Source organism: Eublepharis macularius, chromosome 2 (assembly GCF_028583425.1).
Source record: "Eublepharis macularius isolate TG4126 chromosome 2, MPM_Emac_v1.0, whole genome shotgun sequence".
Lineage (NCBI taxonomy): Eukaryota > Metazoa > Chordata > Lepidosauria > Squamata > Eublepharidae > Eublepharis > Eublepharis macularius.
Genome location: NC_072791.1, coordinates 157,621,662 through 157,641,721, shown reverse-complemented (window position 1 = coordinate 157,641,721; position 20,060 = coordinate 157,621,662). Strand labels below are relative to the sequence as shown.

Below are 20,060 nucleotides of genomic sequence, written 5' to 3'. Positions count from 1 at the left end.
GAAACAAACTCTCAGAGGAAACTAATACAATTCAGTATTCAATAAGAGAATCCAAACCATTGCATCAAAATGAGCAATAGCCACATCTGCTAGAATGAAACAGATATTTGAAGCCTGAGATGAAACCAAGTAGTTGCTCTTCAAGATGCTTTTATATATACCAGTATACAATTATCCCCTCCTGGATACACACCTTAACATGGTGAGAGAGGTTGAGTATGTCAGTGAAGCTGAGAGCAACACCGTCAGGAGCACAGGCTTGGTCAAGAGTCTAAACTCCTGGAAGAGTCAATCAAGGCGGAATGGTCAAAGCTGAGACACCAGACTGAGATGCATCCACCCCCTTCAGGAATCAACAGTCACATCAGCAGAAGAGAATTGAATGTTCCAATGGTGATTCTTGAAGGTTAGCTACTGGGCAGCAGCAGTAGTGGAAGGTGACACTGGCAGAAGATCTTTCACAGACTATTTATTTATTTGATTTGATTTATACCCCACCGTCCCCACAGATGGGCTCAGGGCAGCTAACAACATTAAAAGAAATACATTAAAAGTCACAAAAACATAAAATCAATAATAATTTTTTAAAAGCCATTAAAATAGTCCAGGAGCAGGAGTGTCGCTTCAGATAACCCTGTTTAGTACTGCGAAGCAGAAGAAGGCAATGGTAAACTACTTCTGCTAATCTCTTACTTTGAAAATCCTATGATGAGACAATCCAGAATGAAAAAAGATACAGTGCTGGAAGAGACCCCCCCCAGGTCGGATAGCACTCAATTGGCTACTGGGGAAGAGCCGAGGACAAGTATGAATAGCACTATTCTTAATGATGGGACTGGATTAAAGCCGAAAGGACATCCAGTTGCGGATGTGAATAGATGCAAAAGGAACGTCCAAAGCTGTACGACACACATAATAGAAACATGGAACATGAGAAGTATGCAGCCAGGTAAGCTAGAAATAGTAAAATAAGAAATGGAATGTTTAAACATTGCAGTCCTGGGTGTGGGTGAACTAATGTGGACTGACTCAGGACATTTTCAGTCAGAAAACCATAACGTGTTTTACTGAGAAAATGACAAATTCAAAAGAAATGGTGTTGCCCTAATACTGAGGCGAGACATAGAACAAGCAGTCAAGAGCTGCAATGCAAAGTCTGACTGAGTAATATCAGGGAAGGCCTGTTAAAATAACCATCATTCAAGTTTATGCTCCAACTACAGATGCTGAGGAGGAAGAAATCAAAAACTTTTATGCAAGTATCCAAGATGAAATTGATCACACACCAAAACAAGATATGCTGATAATCATAGGTGATTGGAATGCAAAAGTAGGAGACAAAGCAGAATCAAACATTGTGAGAAAATTTGGACTAGGATCATGAAATAAAGCAGGAGAGCAACTCATAGAATTTTGTGAAGCTAACAACCTGTTCATTGCTAACGTGCTTCAGGCAACCGAAAAGATGATTATATACGTGGAAATCACCGGGTAACCAATACAGGAACCAAACAGATTACATAATTGAAAGGAGAAGATGGAGAAGTTCTGTTCTGTCTGCTAAAACAAGACCAGGAGCTGAGTGTGGTACAGATTATGAGTTGCTAATATCAAACATTAGAATAAAGCTGAAGAGAAACACTAAAAGAATCATAGTGCCAAAATACAATCTAAAGGATATTCCTGAAGAATGCAAAGTCCAGGTAAGGAATAGATTTGCAATACTAAGTTTAATTGATCGTGAACCAGAAGAACTATGGGCTGAAACCAGAGATATTATCAAGGAAGAATGGGCAAAGACTATTCCTGTAGCCAAAAGAAAGGAGAAGACTAAATGGATGACTGAGGAAACTCTTAAAAATTGTTGAAGACAGATGGAAAGGAAAAGGTGACAGAAATAGTCAAAATGCTAAATACAGCTTTTCAGCAATCTACACACAGAGACAAAGAAATCTATTATAAAAACCAGTGCAAAGAAATAGAAGTGAACAACAAAAAAGTAAGAACAAGAGATTTGTTCCACAAGATCTGGGAAATCAAAGGGAAATTCAAGCCATGGCCTGGGATGCTGAAAGATCAACACAGAAATACAGTATCTGATCAGGACGAAATAAAGGAAATTTGGAAACAATACACTGAAGAACTGTACAGAAGAGATGGAAGGACAGCTATTTTTGAAGAAGAGTCCTTTGATGAAGAACCAGAAATCTTAGAAAGTGAAGTAAAAGCTGTACTCAAAGCAACTGGGAGAAACAAAGCACCTGGGGTAGATGGAATACCAATAGAGCTATTTCAAGCTACAGAAATGGAGTTCATCAACAAGAATCTGTCTACAAATATGGAAAACAAAACAATGGCCTTCAGACTGGAAGCACTCAGTCTACATTCCAATTCCAAAAAAAGGGGGATGCCAAAGAGTGCAGCAACTATCAGACTATTGCATTAATTTCCCATGCAAGCAAAGTGATGCTCAAGATTCTACAGCAAAGACTCTTACCATTTATGGAACAAGAAATGCCAGATGTTCAAGCTGGATTCAGGAAAGGAAGAGGCACTAGAGATCACATCGCAAATTTACGATAGCTAATGAAACACACCAGGGAATTTCAGAAGAAAATCAGCATGTGTTTTATAGATTACAGCAAAGCTTTTGACTGTGTGGATCATGAAAAGCTATGGATAGTGTTAAAAGAAATGGGGGTGCCACAACATCTAATTGTTTTGATGCTCAACCTGTACTCTGGGCAAGCGGCTACTATTAGAACAGAATATGGGGAAACAGAATGCTTTCCAATTGGCAGAGGTGTCAGACAAGGATGCATATTATCTCCCTACCTATTCAACCTCTATGAAGAGCATATCATAAGAAAAGATGGATTAAATCTAGAAGAAGCTGGAGTAAAAATTGGTGGAAGGAAAATTAACAATTTGAGATATGCAGATGACATCATGTTACCGGCAGAAAATAGTGAAGACTTGAAACAACTACTGATGAAGGTTAAAGGAGAAAGTGCCAAAGCAGGATTACATTGGAACATCAAGAAGACAAAAGTAATGACTACTGAGAAGTTACACAATTTTAAAGTTGACAATGAGGACACTGAAATTGTCCAAGATTTTCTATTCCTTGGCTCAATCATCAACCAACAGGGAGATTTGCAACAAGGAAATCAGAAGGAGATTGAGACTTGAAAGAGCAGCTGTGAGGGAGCTAGATAAGATCCTTAAAGATAAAGATGTCTCTCTGGGAACCAAGATCAAGATAATTCAAACAATAGTATTTCCCATTATGATGTAAGGATGTGAAAGTTGGACAGTGAAGAATGCAGACAGGAAGAAAATTGATTCATTTGAAATGTGATGCTGGAGGAGAGTTCTGTGGATACCATGGACAGCCAAAAAGAAATAAATGGGTTCTAGATCAAATCAAGCCTGAATTCTCCCTAGAAAATAAAATGACAACATTGAGGCTATCGTACTTTGGTCACATTATGAGAAGACAAGATTCTCTGGAAAAGTCAATAATGCTAGGAAAAGAGGAAGACCTAAAATGAGATGGCTTGACTCAATAAAAGAAGCAACGTCCTCCAGTTTGCAAGATCTGAGCAAGTATGTTAATGATAAGACATTTTGGAATTCTTTTATTCATTGGATCACCATAGGTCAGAGGCGACTTGACGGGTCGGCACATAACACACACACACACACAATTATATTTGTGTAGTACTAAAATGGTTTGTTTTGTAATAGTTTGTTTTGTACTCCATTGAACTTTATAAGCATTTTCTTTGGCTTTTTGCTTTTCAATGTTTTCCTCCCCCTTATGGTATGTGTGTGTGTGGGAAGTTAATTACTATTCTCCTATTGCAGATTGAGCAGAGCAGTTAGTGGCCAGGAGTGCAACCTAGTGAGTTCGTGTCTGTGAAGAGATTTGTACCAGTCATTCAACAGCTCACATTGGCTGCTATGCTGTAGCAACTAACTTGCTATTTTTGGCATTCCTCAGTGTTGCCTTGAACGTGTATAGGTTCTCTGCTTCCAAATATCTGCGGTGTACTATTTATATGCCCCCCTCCATTAAAACTGCCATTTTTAACCCACATTGGCCAACTGGTAACATAGCTGCCACTAGTGGCCCAGAAAACAGGAGTCTGGCATGCTCATGTGGAAGGCCCATTAGCCTGTCTGTGCCACAGATAGATTGACAGTTTTGCTACCATTCTGGTGCTGTGTTGTAGCCTTAGTTAGTATTTGAGGAGCGGAACCCTCCTAAGGTTTGAAGGGAACTGCACTTGTAGTGTTAGGACATTACTTCATATTTTGGCTGTGAATTGAGACCTGCTCAACAAAAATATTGGCCTAGGCTGATCCCATAGTTCCACATTTACTTTATAAAGGAACTTCTACTGCCGTCTCACTTTTCTTGTATATGTATTAGTTTTATTCATTACATTTTTTCTGTCTCTTCCTCTGAGAAGCCCATTTTCTTCTCTTGAAAGTCCTGGGGGCGGGGGGGGGGGAGTTAGGCTGAGACAGAAGCCTAGCCCAGTAAGTTTCATGGCAGAGGGGGGGCTTAAACACTTGTCTCCCTGTTCCTAGCATAACACTGTAATCACGATACCCCAGTGGCTTGTCTGTCTGAGCACGCCTGTCTAAGATCCTGGAATTTAAATGCTGCATTGAGGCAAACAGATGACAATATTCTGATTGTGTGACTCTCGTGCTGAACAGAAATTGCTTTGGGAAATGGCATATTGAACCAGTTCCTATTTATTGGGAATGAAAGCTCATCATGAAAAGGAATTAAGAGCTGGCATATTGCCCTTGTGAGGTAAATGCAAAAAAGAAAATTCATAGCATTTGTGTTTTGTTCCTAGCTCTTTCTGTTACATAGTATGCTTTTGGTTTTAAAACATTACTTTCCGTGCTTCGTTTATATTGATCACTTTATGCAAACCTTAATTTAAAATCCTTTAAAAGCATTTGAATAGTTACACTGTTCCTTGTCTTCATTTTCGTTTCCTAGTAAAACATCCTTTGAACTTTGCTAATTTGTGAGGGAGAAAAAATTGAATTCCATGTGCAGAATCTTTTAGGGGTATGTGGAATTGGTAGAGAGAATGGCTCAAAGACTAATAAAATGACCCAAATCTCCCTGTTATGTTACATGTGACTACTATCAGTTATCCACTTAGGAGGAGCCATCAGCCATATGATACCTGAGCCATGAGTTCTAGTTCAAAAACTTCTACCAAGATGGATACTTGTTTGGGAAAAAAAATTCTGTTTGTCTTGCTTGTATCCTCCATTAGGCCTATGATTCAAGAGAAGATCAAAGTGCTGGGTGAAGCTGGCCTTTCCGAAGCCAATTTCTCTGAGACAGCTGAAGCCACAGAATACTTCTACAAGGTAGCTCATTGGAAAACAATGTTTGCCTTGTTAACATGAATTTAATTCCTGGAGGAGCATCATGCAATAAAGGAAGCAAGAATATGGGGAAATCTATGTATGTCTAACCTTTAGAGGAGAAGAGACATGTAAGGATTGCAAGATGTGATAGCAAAGGAGTGCAGCTGAACAGATGTGTGAATTTCAGGTTTAGTCAGAAGAATGGGGACTAAACTTGGAACCTGTCCAGATACCCTGTGATACTAAAGGGCACTTTCCTAGGAGTAAGCTTTACTGAATAACACGAAACTTATTTTTGAATAGACCTGTTAGCATTTCTTCCTTAGAAACACTGTACAGAAATCATCCATTTGCCAAAATAACCCTACCCCAATAAAAGCTCCTTGCTGAATCAAACTTTCCCAGGAATTTGACCATTAACTACAACGGCTATGAAACAGCAGCTGTGCTGGGCCCCAGCAGTTGTGACTATTGTGCAGTTTCCTTTGGGCACAGTGGTTGTGCTCCTACCCTAGGCACCTGTTGGGTTGTGTCGCTGCAGTGACCTTCATCCTTAGATCTTAAGAAGTCTGCTTGTTATGTCAATGTTTTGTCTCTTCTTCATTTATACCAATGCTGTGAGAAGGGGAAAGGAGGTTGATGATACTCCCTGCAGTTTGATTTCTAAAGACTGTGTGTCTCACTGAACTTTTCCTTTGCAGCTGTGTCTACTAACTGGCAAAGTTATTTGTACTTTCATGTGCTGGAGGCTTTTTCTTTTTTATTTGACAGCGTAATCCAAAGCAGCAGACCATCTTAAACCTTTTCCAGAGGACCTTCTCTGAAAATACTGACAGCATAGATGATGATCTGCTTGTGGAAGCAATGGAGGCATCAGAAGACTCTGGGCCACAGCCTTCCTCAGGGAAAACGGGAGAGCTCTTCACAACAAGTCCGTGCAAGCAACGGCACATTAGTGATTACTTTTGCAGCCAGTAATGTGCTTGCGTAGATTTGGGGCAATTGTTTTCAGATATTTGTATTCAAATGGAGAAAATCATTGCATTATCTAGTGAAGACTTTGTTTGATAAAATAAAACCTAGTCGCTATATATATATTTTTAAATGCCTTGCATGTGTGATCACGGCACCTGCTTTCTTTTACACAATCAAGAGAACCTGGTCTAGCCAGTTCTTTCACAAGCAGCCCCAGCCTGTCCATCTTTACTTGGACGTATGTCCTGCTGGGCTGAATGAGATTTATTCTGAGGTAAGTAATTATGTATAGAATGGCAGGCAAACCTGCACTTTATTTCATTATTTAAAAGATCTGTGCCTGTCTTTCAATGCAAAGACTTCTGGTATGGTTAAAAACCATAATAAGCTAAAAGTAATATATCAAAATAAAATGATAACTAACCATTTTTACATCTGTATGTAGGATATGAATTGCTAGTGGACAGGGCCCTAAATGCATATTACATAACAAATCAAGTAGTCAGTCCTTGAGTATTTAGAAAAGAGCTGTGAATGACCCAAGGTCACTCAGCTGTCTTCAAGTGGAGGAGTGGGGAATGAAATCCAGTTCTCCATATTAGAGTCCTGCCGCTCTTAATCACTACACCAAACAGGCTCTGGCGCAGTGTGATGTGGTAGTTAAAAAGGCAAATGTGATTTTGGGCTGCATCAACAGAAGTATAGTGTCTAGATCTCATGAAGTGATGGTATAACTTTGCTCTGCTCTGGTTAGGCCTCACTTGGAGTACTGTGTTCAGTTTTGAGCACTGCAGTTTATGGATGTTGACAAACTTGAACATTTCCAAGGGAGGGGTACAAAGATGGTGAGGGGTCTGGAGAGTCCTGTGATGAAAGGTTGAAGGAGCTGGGTATGTTAAGCCTGGAGAGGAGACAACTGAGAAGTGATATGAGAGCCATCTTCAAATATCTGAAGGGCTCTCATATAGAGGATGGAACTGCATTGTTTTCTGTTGCCCCAGAAGGTTGGACCAGAACCAATGGGGAATGGGATGCTCCAACCCCTGTACTCAGGTAAGGAGACTGGGGGTGGGGGGGTGCAGTGGCAAGGAAGCCGCCCAAAGCAAGAGGAGCCACTTCAGCGAGGCTGGCAGATGGGCTGAGGGGTAAGCTGCCCCCACCCTGGAGAAGGCAAATCGGTGGGGAAACTGCAACTGTGGTGAAGCTAGGGGACAGGAATACGAGGCAGGGCAGAAAAAGTCAGCTATGATGGTGAGGAGCCCACCACGGCTCCCTGCAGTCATCTCCCCCCCCCCCCCCGGGTGATTCTTATGGGCTTCCCGTTAGTTTATTCTGAACAGACATTCCTGGAAAAGGTTATATTACTTCTGGAAACTTGTTGATATGATGCAATTTCATTTTCAGGGTGGTTGGATATATACCTATGGTGGTTTTACAGAGTATGAGAAGATAGGTGCCTGATCTGTGGCATTTACAATCTAAAACTTGATGTAGTGAAAACAGCACAAGATGATGGTGGTGGTGGGACGAATACGTGTTTGTTTCAGTTGTACATACTTGAACTTACAGTGCAATCCTAAGGAAAGTTACTCCAGTCTAAGCCCATTGATTTCAATGGGTTTAGACTGGTGTAACTCTTCTTAGGATTGCACTGTTAGTGTAGTAGCCAGTGAGGATGAAAGGCTTGTGCTGAAGGTTTCATGGAAATGGTGGATATTGAAAGAATATTTATTTTACAAAATTTATACTTTGCGTTTCTGCCCTCATTAGGTATTTCAAAGAAGCTCTTCACAGTGTTAGTCCTTCATATCTATGGGACCACCTCTGTCCCTATGTTCCACCATGGTAGCTTCACTCATCTGAACAGGGCCATCTGCAGGTGCCACCTTGCACATAGTGCAACAGCTGCCCATACATATACTTTCTCTCTGGTGGCATCCATTTTGTGGAATGGCCTACCTGAAAAGATCAGGAGAGCTCCCACTCTCCTGGCTTTCTGCAAACTATGCAAAACTGAATGGTTCAATAGGGCTTTTTAGGGCAGAACTGTAAGAAAGTGGTCTCAAAGAGATGCATCAGCAAAGAGATAGAGACTATAGACTTTACTACTATTGCTGTATGTATGTTCCTGCTCAGTAGTTCTTACGTTGTTTAATATGCCACTCTTAGAATTGTTTATGCTCTGTTTCAGCATTTCTTCAACTCTGTATTGGATTCCTGCTGGTTTTAAATCTTTGCAAATTTTCAATATATATACCCTATTACATTGTTTATTGAAATGTCTTTGAAATTGATTGTACTCTCACTTCATAATTCACCTTGAGTCTCTGTGAAAAAGGTGGGCTATAAATAACATAAACAAATAGAAGAAAGACACTTGGTATTGCCCAAATGATGTGGAATGCTATTCCAGACATAAGAGGGAAGCGGGCAGAGTCATTTGAGGGTGCAGGAGGAACCATGACTGTCTTTTTCCCCACAACAGGCTTTGTTGCTAGTTGGCTATATAATTGTCCATGGATGCAGAGAGGCATGTTGTGCTATCCTGCCCTGAAAGGTAAAAAAAGTCATGCAGCTGTTTCACCCAATGAGGCTTGTCTCTGGTGATGAGCAGACCTAGCACCATTTAGTCTGACTCTTGGGGAGGGGCAGGCTGGTGTGGGTAGAATCCTGTGTATGAGAGGATCCATGCTGGTGGTTATGTAGTGAAAGCCAGTTTGTAACTGCAAGCATTAAAAGCAATTTAAATCACAGCCTGAAGTTATAACTACCTGAAGTACCTGATCCTGGTTTCTCCTGTGTTTGGAGTTCTGAGCTGTTGTTCTGTTCTTTCAAAACCACCTATACATAAATGAATCTTCTTTGTTGTTTTGTTGAACCTCCTGCTTCAGCAATCTCTGTCCTCTTCATGTGCAATACCAAAATTACCTCACAAAAGTGAATACTAAAACCCTTTACACTCATACTATAAGAACATCTACCAGCTGAGGGGGAAGTTTCCATTTCAAAGCAAACAGTTCCTCAAAAGTATAGGAGGTGGTGTGGATACCTCAGTTGGAAGAAAAGGCTGGTCACACATGTCTATGCTGAAATCCTTTGCATTGAAAAATAAGAGGGAAAACCAATCAAGCTTTATACCTGAAGGTAACAATGAGGACTGCAGTGTTAGAGCAGTTCTCAGTCTGCCATGGGATCTTCGCAATAAATTAGTGTGTCTTTCAGCTAGTGATTTGAGATGAAGTTGACTGCAGTTAATAGTTTTATGAGCTCCTGCTGTTGAAAGGTTCCATCTTTTTCCACTGAGACGAAGAGTCCTTGCCTCATTCCTAGAAAAGCTGGGGAGAAGCATTTTTGTGTTACATACATTGGCCTATCCTTACAAAGAAATCACAGACACCCTGCATATCCTCATGGAGCTGCAGGTGGTCCCCCATCTTCAGTTTGAGAAATGCTGATAATATTGTACAGTATATAAACTTTGGATCTTCAGATCTCGTTTACATTCCCATTTTTCATTATGGGGCATCTACTTTTTCACGCCTTTCGGCTTTTTCTTTTGTTTGATACGTTAAGAATCTATATTATCTAGATAAATCTCCAATAAAATCTGTGATACTATAGATGAGTTTTATTGCTTGGATATTTCTGATTCTTGCATCTGACAAAGAGATCTGTGGTTCTCTAAAACTTATACTACAATAAAGTTGGTTAGTCTTAAAGGTGCTAGTGGTCTCTTTACTATTCTGATTTTAATGTCTCTCCACGGGATTTCTTGGGAGATGAAATACTCCTACCCATGCAGCAAATGAATTTTGTTCTGAGAATTTAGAGGCTTTGGACATTTTTTCTATTATGAGACATTTAAATAATTAAGAAGTGACAAAACTACAAAGTGCCTTTTGTGAGAGAATCTAGTACATTCTATGAAAGACCAGACTATGTTGATTTAGATAACACACACACACCCAAAGACAGGCAATTTTAAATTGCTGATTAAGAGCCCAAGTTTCCATTATTATTTAGATGCTTCCTAAATAAAAGGGCATATTAGTTGCTGTAAACTTAAAAACATAATACTGTACCCTCTGAGGTTTCAAGCCATTTTAAAAAATATATAACTTAATATTTTGTTTTAAAGAACATTATACACAGTACATGACTTATTTGATTGATTGAAGGTACATAACCCCAGAGTAAGGTGTTGCAGCCAGGACAGGCTTTGTAGTTGAGAACTGCTTGGAGTCAATATGGGAAAGTGCTTCTTCTTTCAAGTGTTCCTATGTCCTTCTGTCTGCCCTTTCTCATCTGTTTTGACCTAGCCCACACCCATTCCCTCAAAAGTTACCTCAGCTGGAAGGAAGCAAGGATTGCTAATAGTTACTAAGCAGATCAAGAATAAAAGGTTACCTACCAATTATGACAGGCCAGTCCTTAGTTCAAAGCCATAATAGACTGATTGTGCTTTACAAAGAAAAATACCTTTTCATGTGTTTTTATTATGGTAACAAATTCAGTTAAGACACTGTGTTTTCAAATATTTTAAACCAGGCTCTATTTAAAAAGAGAAACACTGTTGATGGTGAAGAGGAAAAAAGTGACTGAGGGAGTGACAAGACCAAAATAAAACGGAGATTTAAAAAACCCTTGCAAATTCCTCTGATCCTAGAACTCGGGATCAATCTATAAAACTGTTTGCTAGTACATTCAAGAAAGGTAAAGTTTTACAACTCACAAGATGGGGTGACAGCCACTGGCTTTGATTGAAAAGGGGGGTTGGATAGATTTATAGAAGACATACTTGCTAGGGTTGCCAGCCTCCAGGTAGTGACTGGAGATCTCCCAGAATTACAACTGGTCTCCAGGCCACAGAGATCAGTTCACCTGGAGAAAATGGCTACTTTGGGAGGTGGACTCTATGGAATTATGCCATGCCAAGGTCCTTTCCCTCCCCAAACCCCACTTTCTCCAGGTTTCGCCCCCCAGATCTCCAGGAATTTCCCAACTTGGAGCTGGCAACCCTAATACTTGCTGCTGGCTATTAGCCATGATAGTCAAAAGGGACCTCTGAGTTCAGAGGCACAATGTCTCTGTCACATGCTAGAGAGGCAGTCATCTGGTTAGTGCTGTGCCGGTGAGCCCTGCCCTGAAGCAGCCACCTACTTGGTGATCATTGGAAACATGCTAGACCGTCGATACCTTTGGTCCTCTTCTGGGAAGGCGACCTACTCTTGCTTGGTTAAGTGTTGACATGTGGTAGAGTAACAAGATGCCAGCTGAGTAAGATCCAGTATTTTGAACTCTGTTTTGACACAGATCAGTGCTAGATTCTCTGAGCAGGTAAGGGGCTACTTCTTGTTTACAGCAATAGAATAGCAGCAGTCCTGCTTCAATTTGAGATGACCCTTGCTTAAACATGCCTGCTTGGAAGTACAGCTGCAGTTTTAAATGTACGCAGAGCATAATCCTGCACATGGTCACTTGGTAGGTTCTATAGAACTCACAGGAACGTCTGAAGAAGGCTCCTTTTTAAGCCAAGTTATTATCTGCGCTTAAATAAGCCACTAAGTTAAAGGAAAGTTCGCTGTTTGCTGTTGCTCCACCAGACAATACCTCCTTCCCACAAAAAAAAAAGGTCCCGAACGCTATGCCTCTGTGAACATGAGATGTAATTTGACACCCAGGGCAGGGGGCTGCGCTCTATATGTCTTAGGTCTTCAGCGGCGGCGGAGACTAACCAGAGAGAAATTGCAGCAGGAAACCACTCAACCATAGAGCCGAAGGATCTCTAGGCCTCCAATCAATCCTGCAAGGTCGGCCTCGTATCATCTATGGTCAATCACGTGCCCTTGCTCTTCCGTCTCAGCGAGGGGGGAACCGGGTTAAGAGTGCGCGTGCGCAGTGAATACTTCCTTCTTTTGCTGTGGCCTATATCGTAGCAAGATGGTGAGTGCTGCTCTTTCTCCTTTTCTTCGCATCTGTTTATCCGCCGCAATCCTCTTCAGCGTTTATATCACGCGCACCGGCGCCGTCCGGGGCTGAAGTAATGAGGCCTGAACTATCTGGGGAGTTGGATATTGGGAGGATCTCGGGGGTTAGGCCTGAATAAGGCGCCTTGGCATGGTCTAATGCCGGCTTTGGGAAGGGGCTCCCCACGGTCCTCGGTCCTGTAGGCATGAGAGGCGCTGCTGGGACGCGCGGGATCCTTGTCTTTTTCCATTTTGTCTGTCTTGGAGGTTCAAATCTTGCCCCTGCCACGAACTGATTAGGTGCTCAGAGGCAATCCTGTTGCCTTCACCTCCTGTTCGCAAGCCAGACCCGGCCCCCAACCCCCGGCTGCGCCAGACTTTTTATAAGAATCCACTGAAATTACAGAATCGGGCGTTTGAACTCTCCGGCTCTCTTCATCAGACTGGATTAGAGCTACCAACTTCCAGATGGGATCTCCAGATGACAGAGATCAGTTCCTCTGGAGGAAATGGCTGCTTTGGAGGGAAGCCTGTAGCATCACATCCCTGCTGAGTTCCCTTCTTTCCTCAGACTTTGCCCTCCCCAGCTGCCATCCTCAAATCTCCAGGAATTTCCTAACTGCGAGTTGGTAACCCTAGACTGGATGTTAAAAGAGTTCCCTCTGTCCCAAAAAAAGGCAGAGGCAGGAAAAAAAACAGTTTGATTTCAAGGTCTCCCGTCTGCTTCTTGTGTAGAGTACCCTCCAGACTTCCAAAGATTTATGCAATATGAGAATAATAAAATTGGCCTACCTTCCGAGGCTTTTGTAAAGAATACAAAAGAGTGCTTGGAGTATGTTGAATGTGCTATGCAGATGCTAGGACATGCAAGGTCATATATTTTTATTTGCATCCCATCTTTCTCCCAGGACTCAAAGCAGTTTACATCACTAAACTTACATTTATTGTTGTGAATGATTTGATCCATTTTTCTCCATTTAAAATTATGTTGTGGTTAATGTTACTTGTATTTTTGTTACTTGTTGGTTTGGGTAAGATTTTGTTCCAGTACTTTAAAAAAAACCCTTCACTTTCACGGAATGGAGAAAATCTCTCCGAACTTGAAAGAGGCCAGCATATGGTGAATTCCCTAGCCCTTGTATTTTGGTATTATGGTTAAACGCTGGCTTATTGAAACAGGTGATAGCAGTACTCATGATGCATTCATCTCCTCTACAACTCTTGGATTTGTAGCCATTGCATTTTTGGGGAAAGAAAAGTAGTCAGGCTTGATGGCTTTAGCTTTGAATTGTGTTGAATGCATACTTGAGCACAAATTCTTTTTTGGGTTATTTTATAAAAAGTTTTATTTAGAAGAAGAAATAGAAATGACAATAGAAAGTGCATAGAAATTTATACAAAATACAAAGCACTACATTCGAGCTACATTTAAGCTACAACAGAAAACTATATTCAAAATGTGTGACATCACAACTAGCTTATATAATAGTTCTCTTTCCCTCTCTTTGATTGCTTTTACCTATACTTTAATATCAATAGTTTTTCATCAGTCATTTCTTCGATATTTTATACTCAACATTTTTAAAAGTCTCTGTGTTATGATTACTCTATTTCTGAATTAACTACTTTAAATTTTTCTTAGTTTCAAGCTAAATAATCAAATCTTTCCACTCTTTCCTGAATTCCGATATTGGCCTATTATGCCTTGAGCACAAATTCTATTGAACTTACTGGGATTTGTTTCTGAGTGAACAGGGCCAGGCTGTTTAAAACTCTTCCCTTCACAATATCTAAATGTGTGTTAGGCTCCTTAACAGCTGAGATACATGGGTATAAATTGGTGCTAATAACTTCCTAAAAGTGAAAATTCAAAATTCTTCATTATCTTACTTTGATAGGCCAAGCGCACTAAGAAAGTTGGCATTGTTGGTAAATATGGTACCCGATACGGAGCTTCCTTGAGGAAGATGGTGAAGAAGATTGAAATTAGCCAGCATGCCAAGTATACTTGCTCCTTCTGTGGCAAGGTAAGAACCTCCTCTGCTTCTGCTAGTCTCCAAACCATCCTTAGAGCTTTGCAAGAGTTGCCCCTTTCTGCTCAAAGTTGCCTGGCATGCATGTTTCCTTTATACCTTGATAGTTCTGCCATGCATGCACTTTGGTGCTGTGGGGTCATGTCCCTTTTAATTCTGCATGCTTTAATCGTGCCCTAAAATAGCTACAAATCGGCACCTACAGGGTAAGCACAAGATTGAAAATTTACTTTCATTTCTAATGAAACCTGTATGTGATTGAAAAGAGAAATTTGATTAGAGATTTGTTTTTGAAATCACTTAGTATGTTTATATAAACCTATAGGAATATATATTAAAGTTAGCCCTGGTAATATTTTAGTCACCAAGAGCACTTATGCTAGTGAATGCAATACTCTAGGACTTACCCATCAAGAACAGTGCTTCATGTGGTATTGTGGAATGCACCTTCCGAACCAAAGTACCACACTCAGGAACAAAAAAAAAACCCCAGCTGCAAACGCCACTTACGTGCTAAATAAGAAATAAATATGGATGTTCTTTCATTGATTCAGTTTCCTTATAGGATACAGCAGTAAAATTATAATCCTAGAAAAGATGACCCCAAACCATTTTTGTTTACCATCAGAATAACGGTAAACTTTCACTACTTTATTTATTTTTCACTCAGTTAATTAGGGTGGGGGTTGGTGCTTCGTGTTTTTGCTGTAACTATTTCAGATCAGCTGTGTCAAGGTAAGGGGTCATCTTCCAGCCTAGACTGGGTTAGAGGAAGGCCTTTTTTGCAACTGCATTAACTTGTTTCTCTAGCAGCAATTCTGGATCCAGAATAACCCCTAGGTTCTTAACTGAGTCTGCAAGGGTTAACCGAATCCCATCAAAAGTGGGGAGCAGAATGTCCTTCAAGATCTGCTCCTTCCCAGAGTCTCGTCTGTTTTGTCTGGATTCAGTTTCAGTTTGTTTGCAACTATTTGACCACAGCTGTCAGGCAGTGACTCAAAACCTATAGCCAGTTTGGTGTAGTGGTGAAGAGCGCAGGCCTCTAATCTGGAGAGTCGAGTTTGATTCCCCACTCCTCCACTTGAAGCCAGCTGGGTGTCCTTGGGTCAGTCACAGCTCTCTGGAGCTCTCTCAGCCCCACTCACCTCACAGGGTGTTTTGTTGTGGGGATAATAATGACATACTTTGTAAACCACTCTGAGTGGGCATTAAGTTGTCCTGAAGGGTGGTATATAAATTGAATAATGTTGTTGTTTTTGTTGTTATACTGCATCACCAGGAGATATGGGTAGTGAGATACAGAGCTGGGTTCCTCATCCTCTTGAAGAAGAGTGACAAGTGGAGTGCCTTAGGGATCAGTCCTGGGACCTGTTCTGTTTATAAATGATTTGGATGAAGGTATAGAGGGAATGCTTATTAAATTTGCAGATGATACTAAATTGAGAGGAGTAGCAAATATTGTCAAAGACAGAGTCAGGATACAGGATTATCTTGACAGGCTGGAAAACTGGGCTAAAACAAACAAAATGAATTTCAACAGAGATAAGTGCAAAGAGCCCCTGGGATGGGCAGTATATAAATTGAAATATAAGATTAAATAAATAAATAAAAGTTCTGCATTTAGGTAGGAAAAATCAAATACATAATTATAGGATGGGGATGTTGTTGTTGGGGGAGACTTGTCTTGGCAGTAGTATGCGTGAAAAGGATCTAGGGGTCTTAGCAGACCATACCCTGAACATGAGTCAGCAGTGTGACACAGTAGCTAAAAAGGCAAATGCGATTTTGGGCTGTATCAGCAGAAGGATAATGTCCAGATCACACAATTGATGGTATCTCTTTGCTCTGGTTACACCTCACCTAGAGTATTGTGTTCAGTTTTGGGCACCACATTTTCAGAAGGATATAAACAAACTGGAACATATCCAGAGGAGGGCAATGAAGATAGTGAGGGATCTGGAAACGAAGTCCTATGAGGAAAGGATGAAGGAGCTTGGTATGTTTAGCTTGGAGAGGAGATGACTGAGAGGTGATATAATAGCCATCTTCAAGTACTTGAAGGGCTGTCATGTAGAGCATGGTGCAGAGTTGCTTTCTACTGCCCCAGAAGGTCAGACCAGAACCAATGGGTTGAAATTAAATCAAAAGAGTTTTTGGCTAAACATTTCCTGACAGTTAGAGCAGTTCATCAGCCTTCCTCAGGAGGTGGTAGGCTCCTCCTTTAGAGGTTTTTAAGCAGAGGCTAGATGGCCATCTGACAGCAATGCTTATTCTGTGAACCTAGCAGATCATGAGAAGGAGGGCAGGAAGGGTTACATCAGTGCTTAGTTCTCATGGCCCTTTCTTACATGCCCAGGGTAAAGCTGATCACAACCTTGAGGTCAGGTAGCAAATTTCTCCAGACCAGTTTGACTAGAGATCCTGATGGAGATTTGTCATCTGGGCATGGAGTAAGGGCCACTGAGTGTGTGGGGGGTGGCATTGGGGAATTTCTTGCATTTTGCAGGGGGTTGGACTAGATGACCTTAGAGGTCGCGTCCAACCCTGTGATTCTATGATTCTTTCATCCATTCTTTCATATATTGATGACATCCAATTCCACAGCTACAAATGATGTATCCAAGAGGCGTTATTTACATAGAGGTTGAATAACATGGTGGATAAGATTGCCCCCTGTAGAACCCTGCAAGATTGTTCCTACACTGGTCTTCAACAGCAACCCTTTGAATCCGTTCCCTGAGGAGTCATTTAAAACAATCCAAGACATATCCCCTGATACCTGCTTCTGCTTCCATACACCTCAACGGAATGGCATGATCTACTGTATCAAAGACTGCAGGTAGATCCTAGAGGAGCAACAAAGAAGCATACTCTTTGGCCATTTAGATGAAGGTCATCCACTAAAACCACCAGAGCCATCTCTGTCCCTTAGTCTGGCCTGAAACCAGACTGAAAAGTCTCCAGATCAAGAGATACCTAAGAAGACCTGGAGTTGGTCTGCTACTGCTCTCTTTTAATCACTTCAATTACTAGAAAGGGCAGATTAGAATAAATACAGTCAAATGTTTAGGAAGATTGTAGCCATCTTTTCCCTAGAGAATTACAGAAACACAATCTGAAAGTTGAGATTTCTTATTTGGTCACTTTCTTGTGCATCTTAAGCTCATAATCTGTTCCTACAGAAATGACCATCTTACCCTTTACCATCACTGCTGTGGCTGGCTCCCTCCTTTGCTTTCTGTAGTTTGCTGGGCTTAGGTCAGTTTTGGGCATGTGCTTACCATACTGAAAACTGCTTTGTATATGTGGTGCTGGTCATACATTGATTCATACTTTATGCAGTTCAATGTGTGATTTTATTTTTGTATTCTGTTTTGATGTGTCACATATAAAGTGCTGGAAGAGTGATGTAGTTTGTGTTCTTAGGTGAATGTCTTTCTTACAGACCAAAATGAAGAGAAAAGCTGTGGGTATCTGGCATTGTGGTTCTTGTATGAAGACCGTGGCTGGTGGTGCCTGGACATACAAGTAAGGAGCATTACCAGTGTTGCATTGTGACAGAGTGGGGATGCCTTTTGAAGGGTCTTATTGTCTGCAAGGTAAAAGTTCAGCGGAGAAGTATAGCTGGATTTTCTGGTGTCGTCCGGATTCTTGATGATCTTATGGTGGATGTTTTCTTTCCAAATTTCCAGCCATGTAGTTATGAAGACGTATTTGAAAATCTATCTTAACTGGTGCTTATGAAAAGAAAGAGGAGATGGGGTATACAGAGCATCAGTACTTTGACCGTAAGGCTCTAAAGGCCTCTGCTCCTTTCTTTTCTGTTCCCATCTTTGTCAAAATAAAAATGTCACAGACATTTAAAGTAGGGGAGACTCCAGCATTGCTCCTGAAATCTGTTCTAGTTGAGAATCCCCCTCCCTACAGCTTTGTGAATTCATCAGTTTTAACCCTGGGGAGGGGGATGCTGTCCACCGTTCCCCAGCTGAAACACCCCAACCACTAACTGCAGTATCAGAAAGCATTGTTTAATTGCTAAAACTGCAAATTTGGGTTGAAGGCAGGATAAAAATAAAACTTAAAATTTTGTATTCAGATTAAATTCATAGAATTGTCGTGCAGTTAATTCAGAGTTTTTAATTAAAAGCATGTGTGCTGAATAGAACTTTAAATTTTTTACTAACATTCAAAAATTACTTAAAATATGCACAGATTGCTAAGTATTTGTCTCCTTTGGTGCAATGATGATACTTCTGTTTCTTCCAGCACCACTTCAGCAGTGACAGTGAAATCTGCCATCCGAAGACTGAAGGAGTTAAAAGACCAATAGAAACCTCTTCTTCTCCCAATACTGTCTATATTCCTTCTCCAGCTTTTCAGTCTATTGCTTCTTTTTGTCAATTAAAGAGGGTTGTGAATCTGGATTCCATTTGTCCACAAGCTGTTCATTGTACAATATTTCTTTGATTTTTGCACTGCTAAAAAGATTCAGAGCAGGTTCTGTGTCACATCAACATATCAGAGTTAGTAGATGTGCTTATGCATCATTCCAAATCATAACCAATTGACAAAGTCCACTTGGTAAACATGGGGCTGCCACAGAGTTTTGGATCAGGCATATTCAGGGCGTTTTCCAGTGGGAACTTAATTCCCAGTTATGCACGAGCCTGATTCAGATTAGGACTGGTGTGTGAGAGAGACCAATAGAAACTCCCTGGGTTTGTTTCAGGCTGGGAAAATGGTGTGTTGGGTGGGGTGGGGTGGGGAGAGTGCTTGAGACCCTCCTTGTACCTGAGAACTAAGTTGCCAGTGAGAACTCTTTGAATACATCTGTTGAAAGGCCGTGGGGGGCATTCAGACTTCGTAATATATGAAATCAGTCATCAGGTCTGTTCTGGCACATAACAAAATGCAATAATAAAAATCCCAATAAAGTAAACTGAAAAGTTAGGCACTTTAAAAGTGGCACTGGCTCATTTTCAGGTATCACTTGAAACTGTGTGGTAACTGCTAGAAAACAGGCAACTCCACTAAGCATGGTTCTGTAATGCATCAAACCAGAATCTGAAACCATGGTCATAGCCGAAGTTAGTCCTAACAGCGGTTTCTTGTGAAGCAAAAACATGAACATCCTAACTTGTTCTCTGGCCTGCTTTTACTGCAATGCAGGGCCAGGATACCAGTTCAGTCTCTGAGGGGGCAAGAGCAAAGGCAATGCAACCAGCATTTTTTGAGAGTTCGAGGACATGCTGAATCCTACTTTCACAAGTTAACAACAGTTAAAATAAACCATGGTCTTGTGTTCTGTCAGAACTATTGAATGGGAAAGTTGCACACATTCTTATTTCTCTTCCAAATAAATTGATGGGCACAATTGTTTAATCTTTATCATCTGTCTAAGTTTCTTTAAACCAAAATGTTATCTCGATATATAATGGAGCTCAAGGGGTGAGCTGGAATAGAGGGAAAGTATAGGTTGGAGGCTCCTGGTTATTCAGTGAGGTGATCGGTTACTGATAGTAATGGGAGTAGTATGACAGCAGGTAGCAGTCTCAAAATTTAGTATTTAATTTCCCCTCAAGCCTTCAAAATGGTTTCTAAATTGTCAGCAAATAGCTATGATTTCCACACTCATACTTCTCTGTAACCTCTCCTACAACTAAACACTATTTTTTAC

General features: G+C 40.9%; 2 protein-coding genes across 4 annotated transcripts in view; both read left to right on the top strand.

Moving 5' to 3' along the window:
• The window catches only part of SMARCAL1 (SWI/SNF related, matrix associated, actin dependent regulator of chromatin, subfamily a like 1), a 52,576-nt gene extending 42,473 nt beyond the window's left edge, over positions 1-10,103 (top strand). For all 3 annotated transcript variants that reach the window (XM_054971934.1, XM_054971931.1, XM_054971932.1), the window contains 2 exons: positions 5,313-5,409; positions 6,181-10,103. In XM_054971934.1, the coding sequence (XP_054827909.1) occupies positions 5,313-5,409; positions 6,181-6,387 (304 nt within the window). In that variant the 3' untranslated portion in view covers positions 6,388-10,103. The remainder of the gene's footprint in view (positions 1-5,312; positions 5,410-6,180) is intronic.
• A 2,139-nt stretch (positions 10,104-12,242) lies between these two features.
• RPL37A (ribosomal protein L37a) lies at positions 12,243-18,807 on the top strand. Its single transcript, XM_054972586.1, has 4 exons — positions 12,243-12,327; positions 14,249-14,377; positions 17,829-17,911; positions 18,650-18,807. Exons 1-4 carry the CDS (start codon positions 12,325-12,327, stop codon positions 18,711-18,713), a joined length of 279 nt encoding a protein of 92 aa, XP_054828561.1. The 5' UTR covers positions 12,243-12,324; the 3' UTR covers positions 18,714-18,807.
• The last annotated feature ends 1,253 nt before the right edge of the window (positions 18,808-20,060 follow it).